Raw genomic sequence first — 20630 nt, forward strand, 5'->3', positions numbered from 1 at the left:
TAAATAAGAAAAGGAGAAAAATAAATATAATTTTTATAATTGGGCACCAGCCGCATTAAGAAATAGCATAGCTAATCGAGCTTAAGCGGCTAGGTCAAGCGGAAAATTGCCTGGGTAAACAACGTGATACATCAATATAATATCAATACAAACAGAAACGAAAAACAAACGATAATAGATGCGCGCACAAGAACAAAACACGCACAAGCAAGGGGAGGTCGATTATAGGGATCATTTATATATAGGAGATAATCTTAAGTTTGTAAATTACAACAATAATAGAGTTAGCTTTTGTAACGATCTAAAAGAGAGCTGATCATTAGTGTCTTGAAACTGGAGCGAGATTTAGATTTATAATCATCCTGAATATCGTTCCAGATTTTTACACCAAGAAAGCGAATGTTAAATTTGCCATAGTTTGTGCGTATCTTAGGCAGGTAATAAGTCTTCCTACTAGCAAGTCTTGTATTATATTGATGTATCCTGTTAATATTTGTGAAAAATGATTTGAAGACAGATGGCAAATGATCTGAATGGAAGTCATACATAAACAGTGCATTGTTAAGATAGATTATGTCATGAAGTTTGAGGAGACTAAGTTGGTAGAATAATGGATTTGAAGGGGTCCTAAAATCAGAAAAAGTTAATATTCTAATTGCCCTTTTCTGAAGTATAAAAAGGGGCTTAAGAGTAGTTGCATAGGTGTTGCCCCAGGTCACAACTGAGTAAGTTAGAAATGGAAATAATAATGTATAGTAAAGCATTTTTAGGACTGAAATATTTACATAATGTCTTATTTTTGAGAGAACACCAATGCAACGTTTAATCTTTGTAGCTATATGAAGTATCTGATATTTCCAGCTTATTTAAGGGTGTGTACTTATTCAAGGGTGTGTACTTATTCAAAGGTGTGTACTTATTCAAGGGTGTGTGCTCATTCAAGGGTGTGTACTTATTCAAGGGTGTGTACTTATTCAATGGTATGTACTTATTCAAGGGTGTGTACTAATTCAAGGGTGTGTAACACTTATTCAAAGTGTATACTTATTCAAAGGTGTGTACTTATTCAATGGTGTGTATTTATTCAAAGGCGTGTAACACTTACTCAAGGGTGTGTACTTATTCAAGGGTGTGTAACACTAATTATAGGGTGTGTACTTATTCAAGGGTGTGTAACACTTATTCAAGTGTGTGTACTTATTCAAGTGTGTGTAACACTTATTATAGGGTGTGTAACACTTACTCAAAGGTGTGTACTTATTCAAGGGTCTGTAACACTTATTAAAGGGTGTGTACTTATTCAAGGGTGTGTAACACTTATTCAAGGGTGTGTACTTATTCAAGGGTGTGTAACACTTATTATAGGGTGTGTAACAATTATTCAAGGGTGTGTAACACTTATTCAAGGGTGTGTACTTATTCAAGGGTGTGTAACACTTATTCAAGGGTGTGTACTTTATCAGTAGTATGTAGTTATTTAATTGTATGTACTCATTCAAGGGTGTGTACTTATTTAAGGGTGTGTATTTATTCAAGGGTGTGTACTTATTCAAGGGTGTGTGTTCATTCAAGGGTGTGTACTTTTTCAAGGATGTTTACTTATTCATGGGTGTGTACTTTTTCAATGGTATGTACTTATTCAAGGGTGTGTACTTACTTAAGGGTGTGTACTTATTCAAGGGTGTGTACTTATTCAAAGGTGTGTACTTATTCAAGGGTGTGTGCTCATTCAAGGGTGTGTACTTATTCAAGGGTGTGTACTTATTCAATAGTATGTACTTATTCAATGGTATGCACTTATTCAAGAGTGTGTAACACTTATTCAAGGGTGTATACTTATTCAAAGGTGTGTGCTCATTCAAGGGTGTGTACTTTTAGTTTAGTTTAGTTTATTGACTTTGCCCACGGAGAAAAAAAATACACATACATAATACGTTATACATGAGAAACAGAACATAAATACATACAATAACGAAAGGGCAGGGTATCCGCCACAGCTAGGCCAATTACGGCGGACCCGGACCCTTTTTCAAGAATGTGTACTTATTCAAGGGTGTGTAACACTTATTATAGGGTGTGTAACACTTATTCAAGGGTGTGTACTTATTCAAGGGTGTGTAACACTTATTAAAGGGTGTGTACTTATTCAAGGGTGTGTAACACTTATTCAAGGGTGTGTACTTATACAAGGGTGTGTAACACTTTTTATAGGGTGTGTAACACTTATTTAAGGGTGTGTACTTATTCAAAGGTGTGTAACACTTATTCAAGGGTGTGTACGTATTCAAGGGTGTGTAACCCTTATTCAAGGGTGTGTACTTATTCAATAGTATGTACTTATTCAATTGTATGTACTTATTCAAGGGTGTGTACTTATTTATGGGTGTGTACTTATTCAAGGGTGTGTGTTCATTCAAGGGTGTGTACTTTTTCAAGGATGTGTACTTATTCATGGGTGTGTACTTTTTCAATGGTATGTACTTATTCAAAGGTGTGTACTTATTTAAGGGTGTGTACTTATTCAAGGGTGTGTACTTATTCAAGGGTGTGTACTTATTCAAAGGTGTGTACTTATTCAAGGGTGTGTGCTTATTCAAGGGTGTGTACTTATTCAATGGTATGTACTTATTCAAGAGTGTGTAACACTTATTCAAGGGTGTATACTTATTCAAAGGTGTGTGCTCATTCAAGGGTGTGTACTTTTTCAAGAATGTGTACTTATTCAAGGGTGTGTATTTTTTCAAGGATGTGTACTTAGTCAAGGGTGTGTAACACTTATTCAAGGATGTGTACTTATTCAAGGGTGTGTAACACTTATTATAGGGTGTGTAACACTTATTTAAGGGTGTGTACTTATTCAAGGGTGTGTAACACTTATTAAAGGGTGTGTACTTATTCAAGGGTGTGTAACACTTATTCAAGTGTGTGTACTTACACAAGGGTGTGTAACACTTATTATAGGGTGTGTAACACTTATTTAAGGGTGTGTACTTATTCAAGGGGATGTAACACTTATTCAAGGGTGTGTACTTATTCAAGGGTGTGTAACCCTTATTCAAGGGTGTGTACTTATTCAATAGTATGTAGTTATTCAATTGTATGTACTTATTCAAGGGTGTGTACTTATTTATGGGTGTGTACTTATTCAAGGGTGTGTACTTATTCAAGGGTGTGTGTTCTTTCAAGGCTGTGTACTTTTTCAAGGATGTGTACTTATTCATGGGTGTGTACTTTTTCAATGATGTGTACTTATTCAAGGATGTGTACTTATTTAAGGGTGTGTAACACTTATTCAAGGATGTGTAACACTTATTCAAGGGTGTGTAACACTTATTCAAGGGTGTGTAACACTTATTCAAGGGTGTGTACTTATTCAATAGTATGTACTTATTCAATGGTATGTACTTATTCAAGGGTGTGTACTTATTTAAGGGTGTGTACTTGTTCAAGGGTGTGTACTTATTCAAAGCTGTGTACTTATTCAAGGATGTGTGATCATTCAAGGGTGTGTACTTATTCAAGGGTGTGTACTTATTCAAGGGTTTGTACTTATTCAAGGGTGTGTACTTATTCAATGGTATGTACTTATTCAAGGGTGTGTACTTATTCAAGACTGTGTACTTATTCAAGGGTGTGTAACACTTATTCAAGGATGTGTGACACTTATTATAGGGTCTCTAACACTTATTCAAGTGTGTGTAACATTTATTCAAGGGCGTGTAACACTTATTCAATGGTGTGTAACACTTATTCAAGGGTGTGTACTTATTCAAGGGTGTGTAACACTTATTATATGGTCTTTACTTATTTAAGGGTGAGTTCTTACTCAAGGGTGTGTACTTAGTTAAGGGTGTGTAACACTTATTCAAGGGTGTGTACTTATTTAAGGGTGTGTAACACTTATTTAATGGTGTATAACACTTATTATAGGGTGTGTAACACTTATTATAGAGTGTGTATTTATTCAAGGGTGTTTACTTATTCAAGGAGGTATATTTATTCAAGGATGTGTACTTTTTCAAGGGTGTGTACTTATTCAAGGATGTGTATTTATTATTCAAGGGTGTGTACGTGTTCAAAGGTGTTGTAAAGGTTATATTTCTCAGATGGTTTTACACCTTTTTCAAAAAACGTTGTCAGCGCTAATCACTGCCTATTTGAATTAATTAGTTGTAAGAATTAAGATGATAAGTAAAATAATCGCAGAAATTATCCACATTCTCCTTCATTTAGTAGAAAGTTGACGAGTTCCATGGTATTTGTTGATCAAAGAACTGCCATTTGACAATCGCCATTTGCCGTTTGCGCATTATTTGAAATAGTTGTATACATTCTTAATTGCGATCAACACTGTCGAGTCCTAGTTCAGAGAAAGGGTTAATCAGTGTCGGATTACAACTCAAGTCTTTGTGTGACATATGATGTCATTTTATCCCCCTTTCCGAGATATTGTTTTCAGTCAAGGACTATAATAATTTTAATATATACAATTGATTCAATAACTGTAACTTAGAATAATAATATAATGACTTGCACTGTTCAGTTATTTATTATTATTATTATTATTATTATTATTATCATTATCATTATCATTATCATTATCATTATCATTATCATTATCATTATCATTATCATTATCATTATCATTATCATTGTCGTTGTCGTTGTCGTTGTCGTTGTCGTTGTCGTTGTCGGTGTCGGTGTCGGTGGCGGTGGCAGTGGCGGTGGTGGTGGCGGTGGCGGTGGTGGTGGTGGTGTTGTAGTTGTTGTTGTTGTTGTTGTTGTTATCATTATTTGTTGTTGTCATTATCATTGTCATTGTCATTATTTGTTGTTGTTTGGGATTGATTAAAACGTATCGTACACACAGTTTTTAATCCCTGATTGACTTCGGTAATGTAAGTGTATTATATAGAGTTGAGTGCATTTACACACCGATATTATGAATCAATAAATTGAGATTAATCAATAGAATACGATAAATTAATATAAAAAAATTTAAGAAAATGCCTGAAACGGAAAAGAAGTGTAAATCGATCAAATGCTATAAATTACCATATTTATATAATGTTATGTTGATGAATCAGCGAACTTTTTAAAGGTCAAATTCCTCCGCATGACTGTGAGTGTAACAAGCAGTCTATGTATAACAGTCTATCTAAGATTGCCATGGCTATTGATTTACTCGCTCAGCACCAAGTACCCAGCGTTCAGCGAGTGATAATACGTCCATCGAGTCACTCGACGAGCTGCTATTGCAGGGTGTTGATGATAAAACTCGCTGTTTTGTCGTTTGTGCTTATGTTACTTCCGCATCAAGGTAATATACACGGAGCGTGTGATTGGGTTTTGTACCGGGCTTCTGCTACGAATATACTTTTCTTATTTGTCCAGCATTCCCTAATATTGACCGATTAATAATGTCCTTACATGTTGGTGTGAGTGATATTTTTTACTGATATGCTATACAGCAACCGATTATGTCGTTTAATGAATATGTCGTTTAATTAAATATGCTTCACTGTTCATGGTGTAGTTTCTGGTAAGAGCCTACTCAAACTACCCATATACAACATTGACGGCAATGTCGAAGTAACATATGCCGGCATTGTGTATAAATTTGCAAAAAAATATATATAAATAACGACTATTCTAAACTTCTAAATTGAAAACAACACAGCAATGCATCATGGGAAGGCTGAGTTTGCCCATCGTAGCTACACTCTTATTTTTATAAGAACGTCCAGCCTGAGATGTCAACCATTTTTTAAAAGAATAATTAGTTTCCCTGTAAATAATTTTAGTGTAAATAATTTCATAATTAAACCCTTGGGTTGCGAGGATTTTATTCAATAAACTATCTATCTATCTGTCTGTCTGTCCGTCCGTCCGTCCGTCCGTCCGTCCGTCCGTCCGTCCGTCCGCCCGCCCGCCCGCCCGCCCGCCCGCCTGCCTGCCTGTCTGTCTGTCTGCCTGTCTGTCTATCTGTCTATCTATCTAAGAATATGCCGAGGCTCGGATAGCAGAAAAATCTTTTTAGTCCTGATGGGTTCTAAGATTCAATGAGATGCAGAATCAAATTGTGCTCATAGTAACAACCTTATTATTGCAATTGATCATTAGTGTAATTCTGTTCCAAATAATTCATTGGGTATTATATTCTTATATATACTAATGTTTAAGAACATCGTTAAGAACATATTTACCTTAAGACGATCTTATAAAGAAGGGTGTATTTCGCACGATGGAACATCTATTTTAGGAAATACAATATTTACACAGCATTGTTGCCATCAACGCAAGAACATATTTGCTCATGCGTTCATTTCTGACTTTTCAAGATAATTGCGCTAGTTTTTCATGGTTTGGCTGTTTACTACTGAGAGGTAGTCTTAGCAGTAGTGCAAGACCCTTCAACAATTCAAAAATGTCGCTAAAGGTTTGATATAAGGCACGGAATTCATGAAATGCTGCTTTTTATTTCCATTATTGTAGATTATTATTGTTGTCGTTTATGTATATTTTATAGAGCTGATGAATTTAACCGCGTTTCAATAAAGATTGATTGGCACTGTATAATGTGCTCTTATTGTTCTCCCTCCTTTCCCCCCATTTGACGTTAAAATGTAGATCATTTCCTATTGAAGCATCTTCAAGGTTATCTGCGCACCCTTCCTTTTGGTACACGTATGCTAAACAAATGCGTACTAAAAAGTCAGTTTGCACATGAAAAAATATATGTGACCTCAAGCAGTGCAAACGATCAAACCGATAACTTATAGATCAAACTTCATAGAAGCCAGTTTTCTGCCTCAGATGCCGCCAGAAATTTGGCAGTGCATGAAATTCCTGATGAATAATTCGTAAATGCTAGCTTAACTAGTTTTGTTAATAATAAACAGGGTGAAATTACTCTGTAGTAACCATAGTAAGGCTGCTAGTCTTATTAACATTAACAAATGTCATAACATACTCAATGCTGTTTGGCTAAAAGCGAGGGTATTTTATCTTCATTCAACAAATTATATTACTGTAAACAAGGAAGATGTGGTGTCTAAACCGTAATTGTTAATTGTATGCTTTTGTTCTACATAGTTACACATGATGTAATGTCTAAACTAAATAGTAAATTGTTTCCTTTTGATTTTCTCAGTTTTATCTGATGTATCGGGCTCAATATCAATAGAGACATATGTTGGCGAAGATGCAAGGTTCAGCTGGTGGTCTTTGAACCCTTCGACATCGTATTTTGTTGCATTTACATTTGAACGTGATTCTAGTACACTATGTCAGTGGAGAACAGGCATAACTGTCAACTGCCCTGGAAATGTAACTAGCACGTTCAGGGGAAAACTTTTCCTCTATGGAAGCCCTGCTAGTAACATTACATTTGAGATCAAGAACGTTAAAGTTGACAATGAGGGACCATATAAAGTCACAATCATAGAGAATATCGACCCAACTACTGTTATAGAACGGAGTGGAGTGTTGACTGTACTTGGTAAGTGCAAGTGATTCTTACATACAAACCGTAAATCACAGACAAATTCCTGCTTCTTCTGCTTGCTCGAGCCAATTCGAATTGTCTTGCATAGTGAATGAGAAAAAATAGAAATTGCGATTTGATTAAAAATGTTACTAGAAATTGGCGTTTACGAATAACAAAAATCTTGTCCAGCCTAGTACCACCCATATGAAACTTGTATGAGGGAGGGGTGGTCCTTACGCGAGGTATTATTGAGTGTCAATAATACAACTTAATTCTGATTTGCATTGGCAGCGTAGCCCCACACTACCCTAGACATGTCTCGTCCTCCTCTGTTTCTCTTCAGATTCACTTATCGAAAACGACAACGGTCCTCAGGTACCTTTCTCTAGGCTAAGTTACTTCCTCTAAGCTACATTTTAAACAACAGCTCTCAACTTAGATGCTAGTGCAGGAACTTGAAGACAAACAAGAAAAATCTAAGGTAGTGTTGCGGTACGCTGCTATGAAAGATACATTGTTAACACAACGTTAACGTTTTCTTAATTGAGATGTTTATGCGGAAAATATGAGACAGACAAGACGGTTCTGGGTGGTGTGGGGCTACGCTGCCTATGCAAAATACATTCCGAGGATGCCATCATTTCTCGCTGGTTTTTTAGTGGATTTCAAAATAGTTAATTTGTGGATAGTTGCATCCCTCTTCCATTCTGTAATTTTATCAGTATTCTCGTACTGGCATTTGGCAAATTGCCTTAGTCAGAATCAAATTGCAAGACATAAAATACCTAGTATCAACAAAGAAATACACGATAAAAGCATCAAACTCTAAAGCATCAGCACTACAAACGAATGCTTCTACTTGCTTGTGCTATACTTACAATTGCTGTATTAAACAATAATTCTGCTACCTTTAGACACTTTCCATTTTGTAACTCTATATATTTGTTTTTGCCATCCCCATTCTTGCCATTCCACGCCATCATATATGTTCCACATTTTTCTCCCTTCCAGATTATCTATCCACCTAACACCCCCCGCCCCCCCCCCCCCCCCCCCCCCCTACCACCACCACCACCCACCCACCCCAGGTGCTTTGGTACGAATACCCGCATTCAACCGAAAACCCGCTAACATTTCTGCTCTCTATAGATGCACCAGCATTCACTTCATCTCCAAAAAGCACATATGACATAGCAGAAAATGATGACGTCACTGTCACGTGCTCAGCAAGTGCTCGCCCAGCCCCCAATGTCACATGGGTCAATAAGACGTCAGGGTCCCTAGAGGCTCATGGAACAGGGAGTGCAACACTGAGTCTGCTAAAGTTCCAGCGACACCAAGCAGGGGTGTACCAGTGCCAGGCCATTAACGATGTGAGGAGGGGGGCCATAACCCAAGATGTCACCATCAACGTGCAATGTGAGTATACCCTTAGTTATGCATCATACAATTGCTACAGAACTACCACTCAATAAAGTCATTGCATTTACGTTTTTACCAAAGAGAACTAAAGCAAACAATCATTTTGACTGTCTTTCTGATTGGAAATGGGTATAAACTTTGCTTGATTTTGCAGATCCACCAGAGATAACTCCAATACAGAACACCACAGTGAGAGCCGGGGAGACCATCACCCTGACATGCGCAGTGGTTGGTAAACCGACACCAAGTGTTTCCTGGTCAAAGACAGGATCTGGACATAGCACCGGTGGTAACGTCTTTACTAAAGCTGGTGCCACAAAGGCAGACACTGGACAATATGTCTGTACTGCAGTAAACACCGTCACTGGAAACACACAGACAAGAACAGCATCCACTTATGTCATGGTCAAATGTAAGTGCTCTATAATGCCAAATGTAAGTGCTCCATGATGTCAAAGGTAAATGCTTTATGATGTCTGATGTAAGTGCTTTATGATGTCAAATGTAAGTGCTCTATGATGTCAAATGTAAGTGCTCTATGATGTCAAATGTAAGTGCTCTATGATGTCAAATGTAAGTGCTCTATGATGTCAAATGCAAGTGCTCTATGATGTCAAATGTAAGTGCTCTTTTATGTCAAATGTAAGTGCTCTAAGATGTCAAATGTAAGTGCTCTATGATGTCAAATGTAAGTGCTCTAAGATGTCAAATGTAAGTGCTCTATGATGTCAAATATAAGTGCTATATGATGTCAAATGTAAGTGCTCTATGATGTCAAATGTAAGTGCTCTATGATGTCAAATGTAAGTGCCCTATGATGTCAAATGTAAGTGCTTCATGATGTCAAATGTAAGTGCTCTATGATGTCAAATGTAAGTGCTCTATGATGTCAAATGTAAGTGCCCTGTGATGTCAAATGTAAGTACTCTATGATGTCAAATGTAAGTGCTTTATGATGTCAAATGTAAGTGCCCTGTGATGTCAAATGTAAGTGCTCTATGATGTCAAATGTAAGTGCTCTATGATGTCAAATGTAAGTGCTCTATGATGTCAAATGTAAGTGCCCTATGATGTCAAATGTAAGTGCTTCATGATGTCAAATGTAAGTGCTCTATGATGTCAAATGTAAGTGCGAGTCTATGATGTCAAATGGAAGTGCTCTATGATGTCAAATGTAAGTGCTCTATGATGTCAAATGTAAGTGCTCTATGATGTCAAATGTAAGTGCTCTATGATGTCAAATATGAGTGCTCTATGATGTCAAATGTAAGTGCTCTATGATGTCAAATGTAAGTGCTCTATGATGTCAAATGTAAGTGCTCTATGATGTCAAATGTAAGTGCTCTATGATGTCAAATGTAAGTGCTCTATGATGTCAAATGTAAGTGCTCTATGATGTCAAATGTAAGTGCTTCATGATGTCAAATGTAAGTACTCTATGATGTCAAATGTAAGTGCTCTATGATGTCAAATGTAAGTACTCTATGATGTCAAATGTAAGTGCTTTATGATGTCAAATGTAAGTGCTCTATGATGTCAAATGTAAGTGCTCTATGATGTCAAATGTAAGTGCTCTATGGTGTCAAATGTAAGTGCTCTATGATGTCAAATGTAAGTGCGAGTCTATGATGTCAAATGTAAGTGCTCTATGATGTCAAATGTAAGTGCTCTATGATGTCGAATGTAAGTGCTCTATGATGTCAAATGTAAGTGCGAGTCTATGATGTCAAATGTAAGTGCTCTATGATGTCAAATGTAAGTGCTCTATGATGTCAAATGTAAGTGCGAGTCTATGATGTCAAATGTAAGTGCTCTATGATGTCAAATGTAAGTGCCCTGTGATGTCAAATGTAAGTACTCTATGATGTCAAATGTAAGTGCTTTATGATGTCAAATGTAAGTGCCCTGTGATGTCAAATGTAAGTGCTCTATGATGTCAAATGTAAGTGCTCTATGATGTCAAATGTAAGTGCTCTATGATGTCAAATGTAAGTGCCCTATGATGTCAAATGTAAGTGCTTCATGATGTCAAATGTAAGTGCTCTATGATGTCAAATGTAAGTGCGAGTCTATGATGTCAAATGTAAGTGCTCTATGATGTCAAATGTAAGTGCTCTATGATGTCAAATGTAAGTGCTCTATGATGTCAAATGTAAGTGCTCTATGATGTCAAATAGAAGTGCTCTATGATGTCAAATGTAAGTGCTCTATGATGTCAAATGTAAGTGCTCTATGATGTCAAATGTAAGTGCTCTATGATGTCAAATGTAAGTGCTCTATGATGTCAAATGTAAGTGCTCTATGATGTCAAATGTAAGTGCTCTATGATGTCAAATGTAAGTGCTTCATGATGTCAAATGTAAGTACTCTATGATGTCAAATGTAAGTGCTCTATGATGTCAAATGTAAGTACTCTATGATGTCAAATGTAAGTGCTTTATGATGTCAAATGTAAGTGCCCTGTGATGTCAAATGTAAGTGCTCTATGATGTCAAATGTAAGTGCTCTATGATGTCAAATGTAAGTGCTCTATGATGTCAAATGTAAGTGCTCTATGATGTCAAATGTAAGTGCTCTATGATGTCAAATGTAAGTGCCCTATGATGTCAAATGTAAGTGCTTCATGATGTCAAATGTAAGTGCTCTATGATGTCAAATGTAAGTGCGAGTCTATGATGTCAAATGTAAGTGCTCTATGATGTCAAATGTAAGTGCTCTATGATGTCAAATGTAAGTGCTCTATGATGTCAAATATGAGTGCTCTATGATGTCAAATGTAAGTGCTCTATGATGTCAAATGTAAGTGCTCTATGATGTCAAATGTAAGTGCTCTATGATGTCAAATGTAAGTGCTCTATGATGTCAAATGTAAGTGCTCTATGATGTCAAATGTAAGTGCTCTATGATGTCAAATGTAAGTGCTTCATGATGTCAAATGTAAGTACTCTATGATGTCAAATGTAAGTGCTCTATGATGTCAAATGTAAGTACTCTATGATGTCAAATGTAAGTGCTTTATGATGTCAAATGTAAGTGCTCTATGATGTCAAATGTAAGTGCTCTATGATGTCAAATGTAAGTGCTCTATGGTGTCAAATGTAAGTGCTCTATGATGTCAAATGTAAGTGCGAGTCTATGATGTCAAATGTAAGTGCTCTATGATGTCAAATGTAAGTGCTCTATGATGTCGAATGTAAGTGCTCTATGATGTCAAATGTAAGTGCGAGTCTATGATGTCAAATGTAAGTGCTCTATGATGTCAAATGTAAGTGCTCTATGATGTCAAATGTAAGTGCGAGTCTATGATGTCAAATGTAAGTGCTCTATGATGTCAAATGTAAGTGCCCTGTGATGTCAAATGTAAGTACTCTATGATGTCAAATGTAAGTGCTTTATGATGTCAAATGTAAGTGCCCTGTGATGTCAAATGTAAGTGCTCTATGATGTCAAATGTAAGTGCTCTATGATGTCAAATGTAAGTGCTCTATGATGTCAAATGTAAGTGCCCTATGATGTCAAATGTAAGTGCTTCATGATGTCAAATGTAAGTGCTCTATGATGTCAAATGTAAGTGCGAGTCTATGATGTCAAATGTAAGTGCTCTATGATGTCAAATGTAAGTGCTCTATGATGTCAAATGTAAGTGCTCTATGATGTCAAATGTAAGTGCTCTATGATGTCAAATATAAGTGCTCTATGATGTCAAATGTAAGTGCTCTATGATGTCAAATGTAAGTGCTCTATGATGTCAAATGTAAGTGCTCTATGATGTCAAATGTAAGTGCTCTATGATGTCAAATGTAAGTTCTCTATGATGTCAAATGTAAGTGCTCTATGATGTCAAATGTAAGTGCTTCATGATGTCAAATGTAAGTACTCTATGATGTCAAATGTAAGTGCTCTATGATGTCAAATGTAAGTACTCTATGATGTCAAATGTAAGTGCTTTATGATGTCAAATGTAAGTGCCCTGTGATGTCAAATGTAAGTGCTCTATGATGTCAAATGTAAGTGCTCTATGATGTCAAATGTAAGTGCTCTATGATGTCAAATGTAAGTGCTCTATGATGTCAAATGTAAGTGCTTCATGATGTCAAATGTAAGTGCTCTATGATGTCAAATGTAAGTGCGAGTCTATGATGTCAAATGTAAGTGCGAGTCTATGATGTCAAATGTAAGTGCTCTATGATGTCAAATGTAAGTGCTCTATGATGTCAAATGTAAGTGCTCTATGGTGTCAAATGTAAGTGCTCTATGATGTCAAATGTAAGTGCGGGTCTATGATGTCAAATGTAAGTGCTCTATGATGTCAAATGTAAGTGCTCTATGATGTCGAATGTAAGTGCTCTATGATGTCAAATGTAAGTGCGAGTCTATGATGTCAAACGTAAGTGCTCTGTGATGTTAAATGTAAGTGCTCTATGATGTCAAATGTAAGTGCGAGTCTATGATGTCAAATGTAAGTGCTCTATGATGTCAAATGTAAGTGATCTATGATGTCAAATGTAAGTGCTCTATGATGTCAAATGTAAGTGCTCCAAAGCCCTATTTACACTACACAAACTAACCCGGGTTCGACCCGGGTTAAGTTAACCCGGGTTAGTTTTTCGTAGTGTAAATGCAACTAACCCTGGTTCGACCCGGGTTAAAGTAACCCACCTCTCGAGGTGGGTTAGTTTTAAAAGTAACCCGGGTTAGTTTTCGAAAGTGTAGTCTAAGCGGGAAACTGGGGCGAACCCGGGTTAGTTTCTGTAATGAACATGCGCACTCGCGTTTAAAACAAAAACTGCGCGCCTAAAAGTTGATGATTTGCTTTGTCCGCCATATTTTACTTTGATGAATCTACTACTACGCATGCGTTCTGTTATTGACCCTGTTTCGTCTCAGATCAGTGCTTACACTCCAATCCAAAACTAACCCGGGTTAACTAACCCGGGTTAACTTAGCCCGGGTCGAACCCGGGTTAGTTTTGTGTAGTGTAAATAGGGCTTATGATGTCAAATGTAAGTGTTCTATGGTGTAAAATTTAAGTGCTCTAAGATGTCAAATGTAAGTGCTCTATGATGTCAAATGTACGTGCTATATGATGTCAAATGTAAGTGCTCTATGATGTCAAATGTAAGTGCTCTATGATGTCAAATGTAAGTGCTCTATGATGTCAAATGTAAGTGCTCTATGATGTCAAATGTAAGTGCTCTATGATGTCAAATCCAAGTACTCTATGATGTCATATGTAAGTGCTCTATGATGTCAAATGTAAGTGCTCTATGATGTCAAATGTAAGTGCTCTATGATGTCAAATGTAAGTGCGAGTCTATGATGTCAAATGTAAGTGCTCTATGATGTCAAATGTAAGTGCTCTATGATGTCAAATGTAAGTGCTCTATGATGTCGAATGTAAGTGCTCTATGATGTCAAATGTAAGTGCGAGTCTATGATGTCAAACGTAAGTGCTCTGTGATGTTAAATGTAAGTGCTCTATGATGTCAAATGTAAGTGCGAGTCTATGATGTCAAATGTAAGTGCTCTATGATGTCAAATGTAAGTGATCTATGATGTCAAATGTAAGTGCTCTATGATGTCAAATGTAAGTGCTCCAAAGCCCTATTTACACTACACAAACTAACCCGGGTTCGACCCGGGTTAAGTTAACCCGGGTTAGTTTTTCGTAGTGTAAATGCAACTAACCCGGGTTCGACCCGGGTTAAAGTAACCCACCTCTCGAGGTGGGTTTGTTTTAAAAGTAACCCGGGTTAGTTTTCGAAAGTGTAGTCTAAGCGGGAAACTGGGGCGAACCCGGGTTAGTTTCTGTAATGAACATGCGCACTCGCGTTTAAAACAAAAACTGCGCGCCTAAAAGTTGATGATTTGCTTTGTCCGCCATATTTTACTTTGATGAATCTACTACTACGCATGCGTTCTGTTATTGACCCTGTTTCGTCTCAGATCAGTGCTTATACTCCAATCCAAAACTAACCCGGGTTAACTAACCCGGGTTAACTTAGCCCGGGTCGAACCCGGGTTAGTTTTGTGTAGTGTAAATAGGGCTTATGATGTCAAATGTAAGTGTTCTATGGTGTAAAATTTAAGTGCTCTAAGATGTCAAATGTAAGTGCTCTATGATGTCAAATGTACGTGCTATATGATGTCAAATGTAAGTGCTCTATGATGTCAAATGTAAGTGCTCTATGATGTCAAATGTAAGTGCTCTATGATGTCAAATGTAAGTGCTCTATGATGTCAAATGTAAGTGCTCTATGATGTCAAATCCAAGTACTCTATGATGTCATATGTAAGTGCTCTATGATGTCAAATGTAAGTGCTCTATGATGTCAAATGTAAGTGCTCTATGATGTCAAATGTAAGTGCGAGTCTATGATGTCAAATGTAAGTGCTCTATGATGTCAAATGTAAGTGCTCTATGATGTCAAATGTAAGTGCCCTGTGATGTCAATTGTGACTGCTCTATGGTGTAAAATTCAAGTGCTCTAAGATGTCAAATGTAAGGGCTCTATGATGTCAAATGTACGTGCTCTATGATGTCAAATGTAAGTTGCCTGTGATGTCAAATGTTAGTGGTCTATGATGTTAAATGTAAGTGATCTATGATGTCAAATGTAAGTGCTCTATGTTGTAGAATGTAAGTGATCTAAATGCAAAACGTTAATACTCTGTATGGCAATGATGATTTGGTAAGATCTGTTTACACGTACAATTTGACGTTCAAGTTATGTATACATAACATAAGCATATGTATCCCTTTTGATTAACTCAATAATGCTGCTTTCTCTTTGGTGGTTTATGGCAAATAGAAGTTAGTTTTCCTTGTAATACAGAGAGGGAGAGACTCGTATAATGTCTTTATCATTATCTCCCTATATAGATTCAGCATCATTTTTAAGATAAGCTTCATAATCTTCACTTTGAGGATAAGCTTCTGTTTTTTTCTTTTTTTCAGACAAGCCATCCATTATTTCCAGCTACCCTGGTCAAACCGTTAACGAGACCATAGACTTTCTTAAACTGACATGTATATCTGACGGCTACCCCGCCCCCACGGTCACGTGGTCTAGAGATGGGGTAGTGGTGTCACGGACCAGTGTGTATTACATCAACAGCGTGACCAGGTCAGAGGCGGGGACGTACACGTGCACGGCTACTAATGAGATGGGGAGTGACACAACCACGGTACAAGTCACTGTCAACTGTAAGTGGATAACCTACAAACAGGGTGTGGCAACAATAGTGCGCGTGCGCATTCTTTTGTGACATTCTTTCCATTCTTTCTTGAAATTTTGTTTTCCAAGCCACACCTACAAAATGCCCCAACGCCAGTATTAAGATAAGACAAAGGGTCAGGTTTCACTACACCACAGTTTAATCCGTCCATCGGCCCTCTTGCCCCCAGCCGAGAACGAGGCTTGTATTACACAGGGTTCCCAGTGCCTATATAGTGGTTCTAGCAAACTATACAACAGGGTGTACCTAAACAGGGTATACCACAAACAGGGTTTACCTACCAACAGGGTGTACCAGGATTGACATTTTTTGTTTCGTAGAGTTAATTCTTAAAGTAATGTATAAAGAGCGTTTAAGAAAACACTCTCGCTAAGTCAGGCGATATGTAACAGCTTATTCAATCAAATATCAGTTTAACAAACAAGTTTGCTAATGGCATTGATTACTTTTTTTTCTTTTGTTTGGGTCATATTTTTTTAAATAAAGCAATAATACATTTATGAGTATTTATGTTGATTTAAATAACTTTTCCTCTTTTTTTACTTTTATATGAATTTTCTTGTGTTAACAAATGACTATAGAATGCTTTGTCTATCTTGATTCTTAAAACTGGCCAAAACTATGTATAACTTTATATAGCTATGTATAACGAACTATATATAAAGACTTTAAAAATACCCCTCCTAAACATAAAGGAGTAACAGCAGTATTTTAATTCAGATAAACCAGAGATGGTTTCTTTAACTACCAACACGTCGTTTTGGAATAAAACAATCCTGAGCCTGCAGTGCAAAGCCAGAGGTGTACCATTACCTCAGATCACGTGGTACAAGCCTGGCGGTCAGCCAATCACAGCTGGAGTAAGCCCCATCTCTGGAGGCAGCCAGCTCCAAGTAACAACAACTCAAGACGCAGGGGACTATGGACAGTACAAGTGCCGGGCGTCTAACTTTTTGGGGTCCGTGGAACGCCTGATCTACGTCACTCAATGGTGTAAGTAAACATAGACTTGGCAGCTATTCCCTTGTGTATTCTTCTTGTTTCTACTTCATTTTAAAATTTCACCTACTTTCCCAAGGGGTTTCTCTTACTACACCAAGGGGTGTGCTAGTATAATTATATATATAAGAGTCATCCTACGAAGTTGTAAATGTTTTGGGGATGTTTTTGCTTTGTCTCTGCGTTATATTCCAGGCTGTTGTGAACATTTCCTACATTCCATTCTGTCACGGTGTTTTTATTTTGCTTCGTATTTCCTTTTTGCCGATATATATATAAATATTAAAAAATATTTTTTCTTGAATCCAACATGTAATGTCTCGAAATTAGGCCAACCTCCGTTACCGCAAAGGGGAGAAAGGCGTTTCAGGGAAATATGGCGATGAATGAGCCCGGCGCCTTCTTTTTCCTTTTTGCCGATTCAAAGTAATGATGATGTAATGAATGATGCACTTCTTGTAGTCGTAGTTATCTCTTGGCATCAGAATGATAATGACGTAATGATTGATGCACTTCTTTGTCATATTAGGTGCTAAAAACGAATCAGAACCATTCGTCAGAAGTAGCGAGTCTTGTGAGTAACCCTTTATAAAATGATCTCATTTTATCAGTGTTTCTGATCGTTGCGTTACTTTTGAGTAGTGTGATTTGTCCGTGTCACTTGATACGTCTGTCGTGTCTTGTCCCATAGATGAGGCCGCCGTTGAGTTGGATGACACATCGTTGCGTGACATATCCCTTTCCTCTGTATTACCAATAGAGATAATTTGTCCATAAATTGCGTGACATGACCCATAGATGAGGCCACTATTAAATACACCCTGCACCCAGCATTGCGTGACACACCCAGTGTCACGTAGCACGCCCCTATGATTACACCACGTGATGTGCTCGTTGTCTTGTAGGCGTGTCTGTTACTGCTGCTTGTTCGACAGTCATCGCTGTTCTCCTGGTCTCGAACCTGATGTCTTTGGTCTACATATACAGAACAGGTTTGACAAGAATACATTAATTAAAAAAACTCATGCTTGCGATGTGGAATATCAACGTTTTCTTATTTCACCAACAGGGAGGTCAAAGCAGGAGTCCAGGTATGTCACGTGACCCATCGTCAGATGCGTGCTTTATTATCTTTAACTTGCCTTCTCCATCTTATGCCTTCTTTTAATCTCTTTGATGATTTTGTCGAACTTTTTCCACCACTCCTTTCTAATCATGTGACATGCGTGCCTGGTGTTTTAAAGGATTCCTCGAGGAGCTCTGAATAGTGCGGCAATCGGTGAGGTACGTCCTACCATCTTTCCATGACACCACCTTTTTAAATCATATCTCGACAGCCAGGTAGATAGGAAGATGTACAGATGATGTAGAACGAGGGAAGAAGCTGTAATTCTACAAATAGGAACCTTGGTAAAGATGGGGATAGGGAAACCATTCTTTTTTGATTATTTATTTTTAAAAAAGAACATTATGGAATTGTTTCCCCAGGACCCAATAACAATGAATACGATTGACCTCGTCACCCACACAAATTCTGCGTCAAGTGACGTCACGTATAAAAACCATGGCAGCCCGTACGATGAAGTCACAGCGACAAGCACTTACCAGTCTTTAGACCGTACCACCCGCACCTACCCTGATGGGCGTGGTCAAACACGTGGACCGCGTGAATACGAGGCTGTGGGTGGCAGTGGTCCTAAGGGGGGTGGGGAGGGGCAATACGCGGAACTGACGAGCACGTGTCCAGACTACCAGCCACTGCACATCTATGGAAATGTTGGCGGAGCGAAAGGGCACAGAGGCATGGGGACGAATGCGTAAAACACCAGTGCTTATTCCTCACTTCTGGGCCGAGACCTGAGTTGCGATAATGGAGGTGGCAATATGTAGCGTAAATGATATCCATTGTGCTTATTCCACACTTCTGGGCCGAGACCTGAGTTGCGCGAATGGAGGTGGCAATATGTAACGTTAATGATATCCATTGAAATCAATTAGGGAAGGGGGAAAGCAAGCATTTATTTCTATCAAGGCGATAACAATAGAAACAGCCAGACAAAGACGAAGACGGGAACATGCAATCTCAAGCAGGAAACATTTGTATTTTCGCGCCTCACATAACTCGCATGTACATGGTGTTGCAAGAGTTCTTCCCTATTTTGTCTTTTTCTTGAAGCTTTTTTAAAAACTAGTTAAAATTATTGATAAGGTCCTAAAGAAATTAAAACCGTGACGTCGGTATAATAATTATTTGTTCTGAGGGAATCCGGACCCCACCCTGCTCATGTGTAGAGAAGTGTTCGACTCCGGTTGACCCCTTTGTTGGTAGTTAAAAAGACGGTAACATTTTATCTGTGCATTTAGATATAGAAGTTTCTAGATGGATCTAGTGACGAAAGATGTCGACTATATTGATCCATGGCAAGATGGTCAGTACTACTCTGGACCCCATCCTGCGTTTTTCTCTCGACACGCCCCGGATCTTGGTAATTTTTGAAACGTGGAGGAAAAAGAAAGCTAAACTCTAGTGTAAAATATACGACTCAAATCGCACGCTCTGATTGGTGAAGGGTCCATGTGTTATTAGAGAACACACAAACAAGGCGTCACCATGCGGGCGCTACCTACAACTACATTGTAAAACTGGTTCTCTCTAGGACACAAGCGCAAGCAAAAACGGAAGCGCAACACAAGAGTCGGTCAAACATAAACGCAAGGCCAAGAAAATCAAGCATTTGCTTTCTCTTGCGCTTTCGTTCCAGTGAGAATCTGAAAATGTAGTGCGGTGCGCTAGCGCTTATGTCCAAGTGCGAACCAACCTTAAGAAATCACATTAATTGTTGTATTAAACAAGTAGATATGATTTTTTGTACAGCGTGTCATAAACAAAATAATTCGCAACGAGACGCAGTCGTGATCTGTGCATCTATTAGAGAAGAGACGCCTGAGGCGCCTTCCTAAGCCTTCAACTCGACCACCTCTGAATCTACGCTCTCATAATTCAACATTCTAGCTGCAACGAGATTGAATAGCTTCCTCAATTTATTATTGTCTTTTATTTAATTTCCCACTGTCATTGTTATATGAAAAGTTGAAGGGTAACCAGGCATAGAATGAAACAAATAATAATAATAATATTTACATCCCTTTTAGAGTAAATGTTCATCTGTACGTTTACTAGATAATGGTGAAAAGGCATGATCCTCCTCTGTGAAAAACTGAATTACTTGAGCCGTGCATTTTATTCATGAAAGACATGTGATATTTTAAATTTTGTGCAGAGTTCAGCAAGCGCACTCGCGTACAATCAAACTACAAAGGGCAGAACATTGTCACCCCAAACATAACATTACAAGAGCATATTCAGGTGGCTAGAGGCGCGCACGGTTCTGAATGTGCGCACCTTCTTAAATATCAATCATAGGTTTCATATGAAAAAGGATAGTAGAAAAAACCTTGATTACCTCATCTCACACAACAT

General features: G+C 37.9%; 1 protein-coding gene across 1 annotated transcript in view; it reads left to right on the forward strand.

The window, feature by feature from the left end:
- LOC5505340 (hemicentin-2) overlaps positions 1–20012 on the forward strand; it is a 26977-nt gene extending 6965 nt beyond the window's left edge. Inside the window, exons 2-11 of the mRNA XM_048732941.1 lie at positions 7154–7501; positions 8639–8908; positions 9066–9323; positions 15870–16118; positions 16871–17143; positions 17679–17723; positions 18055–18141; positions 18219–18240; positions 18394–18433; positions 18638–20012. Coding sequence (XP_048588898.1) covers positions 7154–7501; positions 8639–8908; positions 9066–9323; positions 15870–16118; positions 16871–17143; positions 17679–17723; positions 18055–18141; positions 18219–18240; positions 18394–18433; positions 18638–18970 — 1925 coding nt within the window. The 3' untranslated portion in view covers positions 18971–20012. The remainder of the gene's footprint in view (positions 1–7153; positions 7502–8638; positions 8909–9065; positions 9324–15869; positions 16119–16870; positions 17144–17678; positions 17724–18054; positions 18142–18218; positions 18241–18393; positions 18434–18637) is intronic.
- The last annotated feature ends 618 nt before the right edge of the window (positions 20013–20630 follow it).

The sequence above is a fragment of the Nematostella vectensis genome, chromosome 9 (assembly GCF_932526225.1).
Source record: "Nematostella vectensis chromosome 9, jaNemVect1.1, whole genome shotgun sequence".
Classification (NCBI taxonomy): Eukaryota; Metazoa; Cnidaria; class Anthozoa; order Actiniaria; family Edwardsiidae; genus Nematostella; species Nematostella vectensis.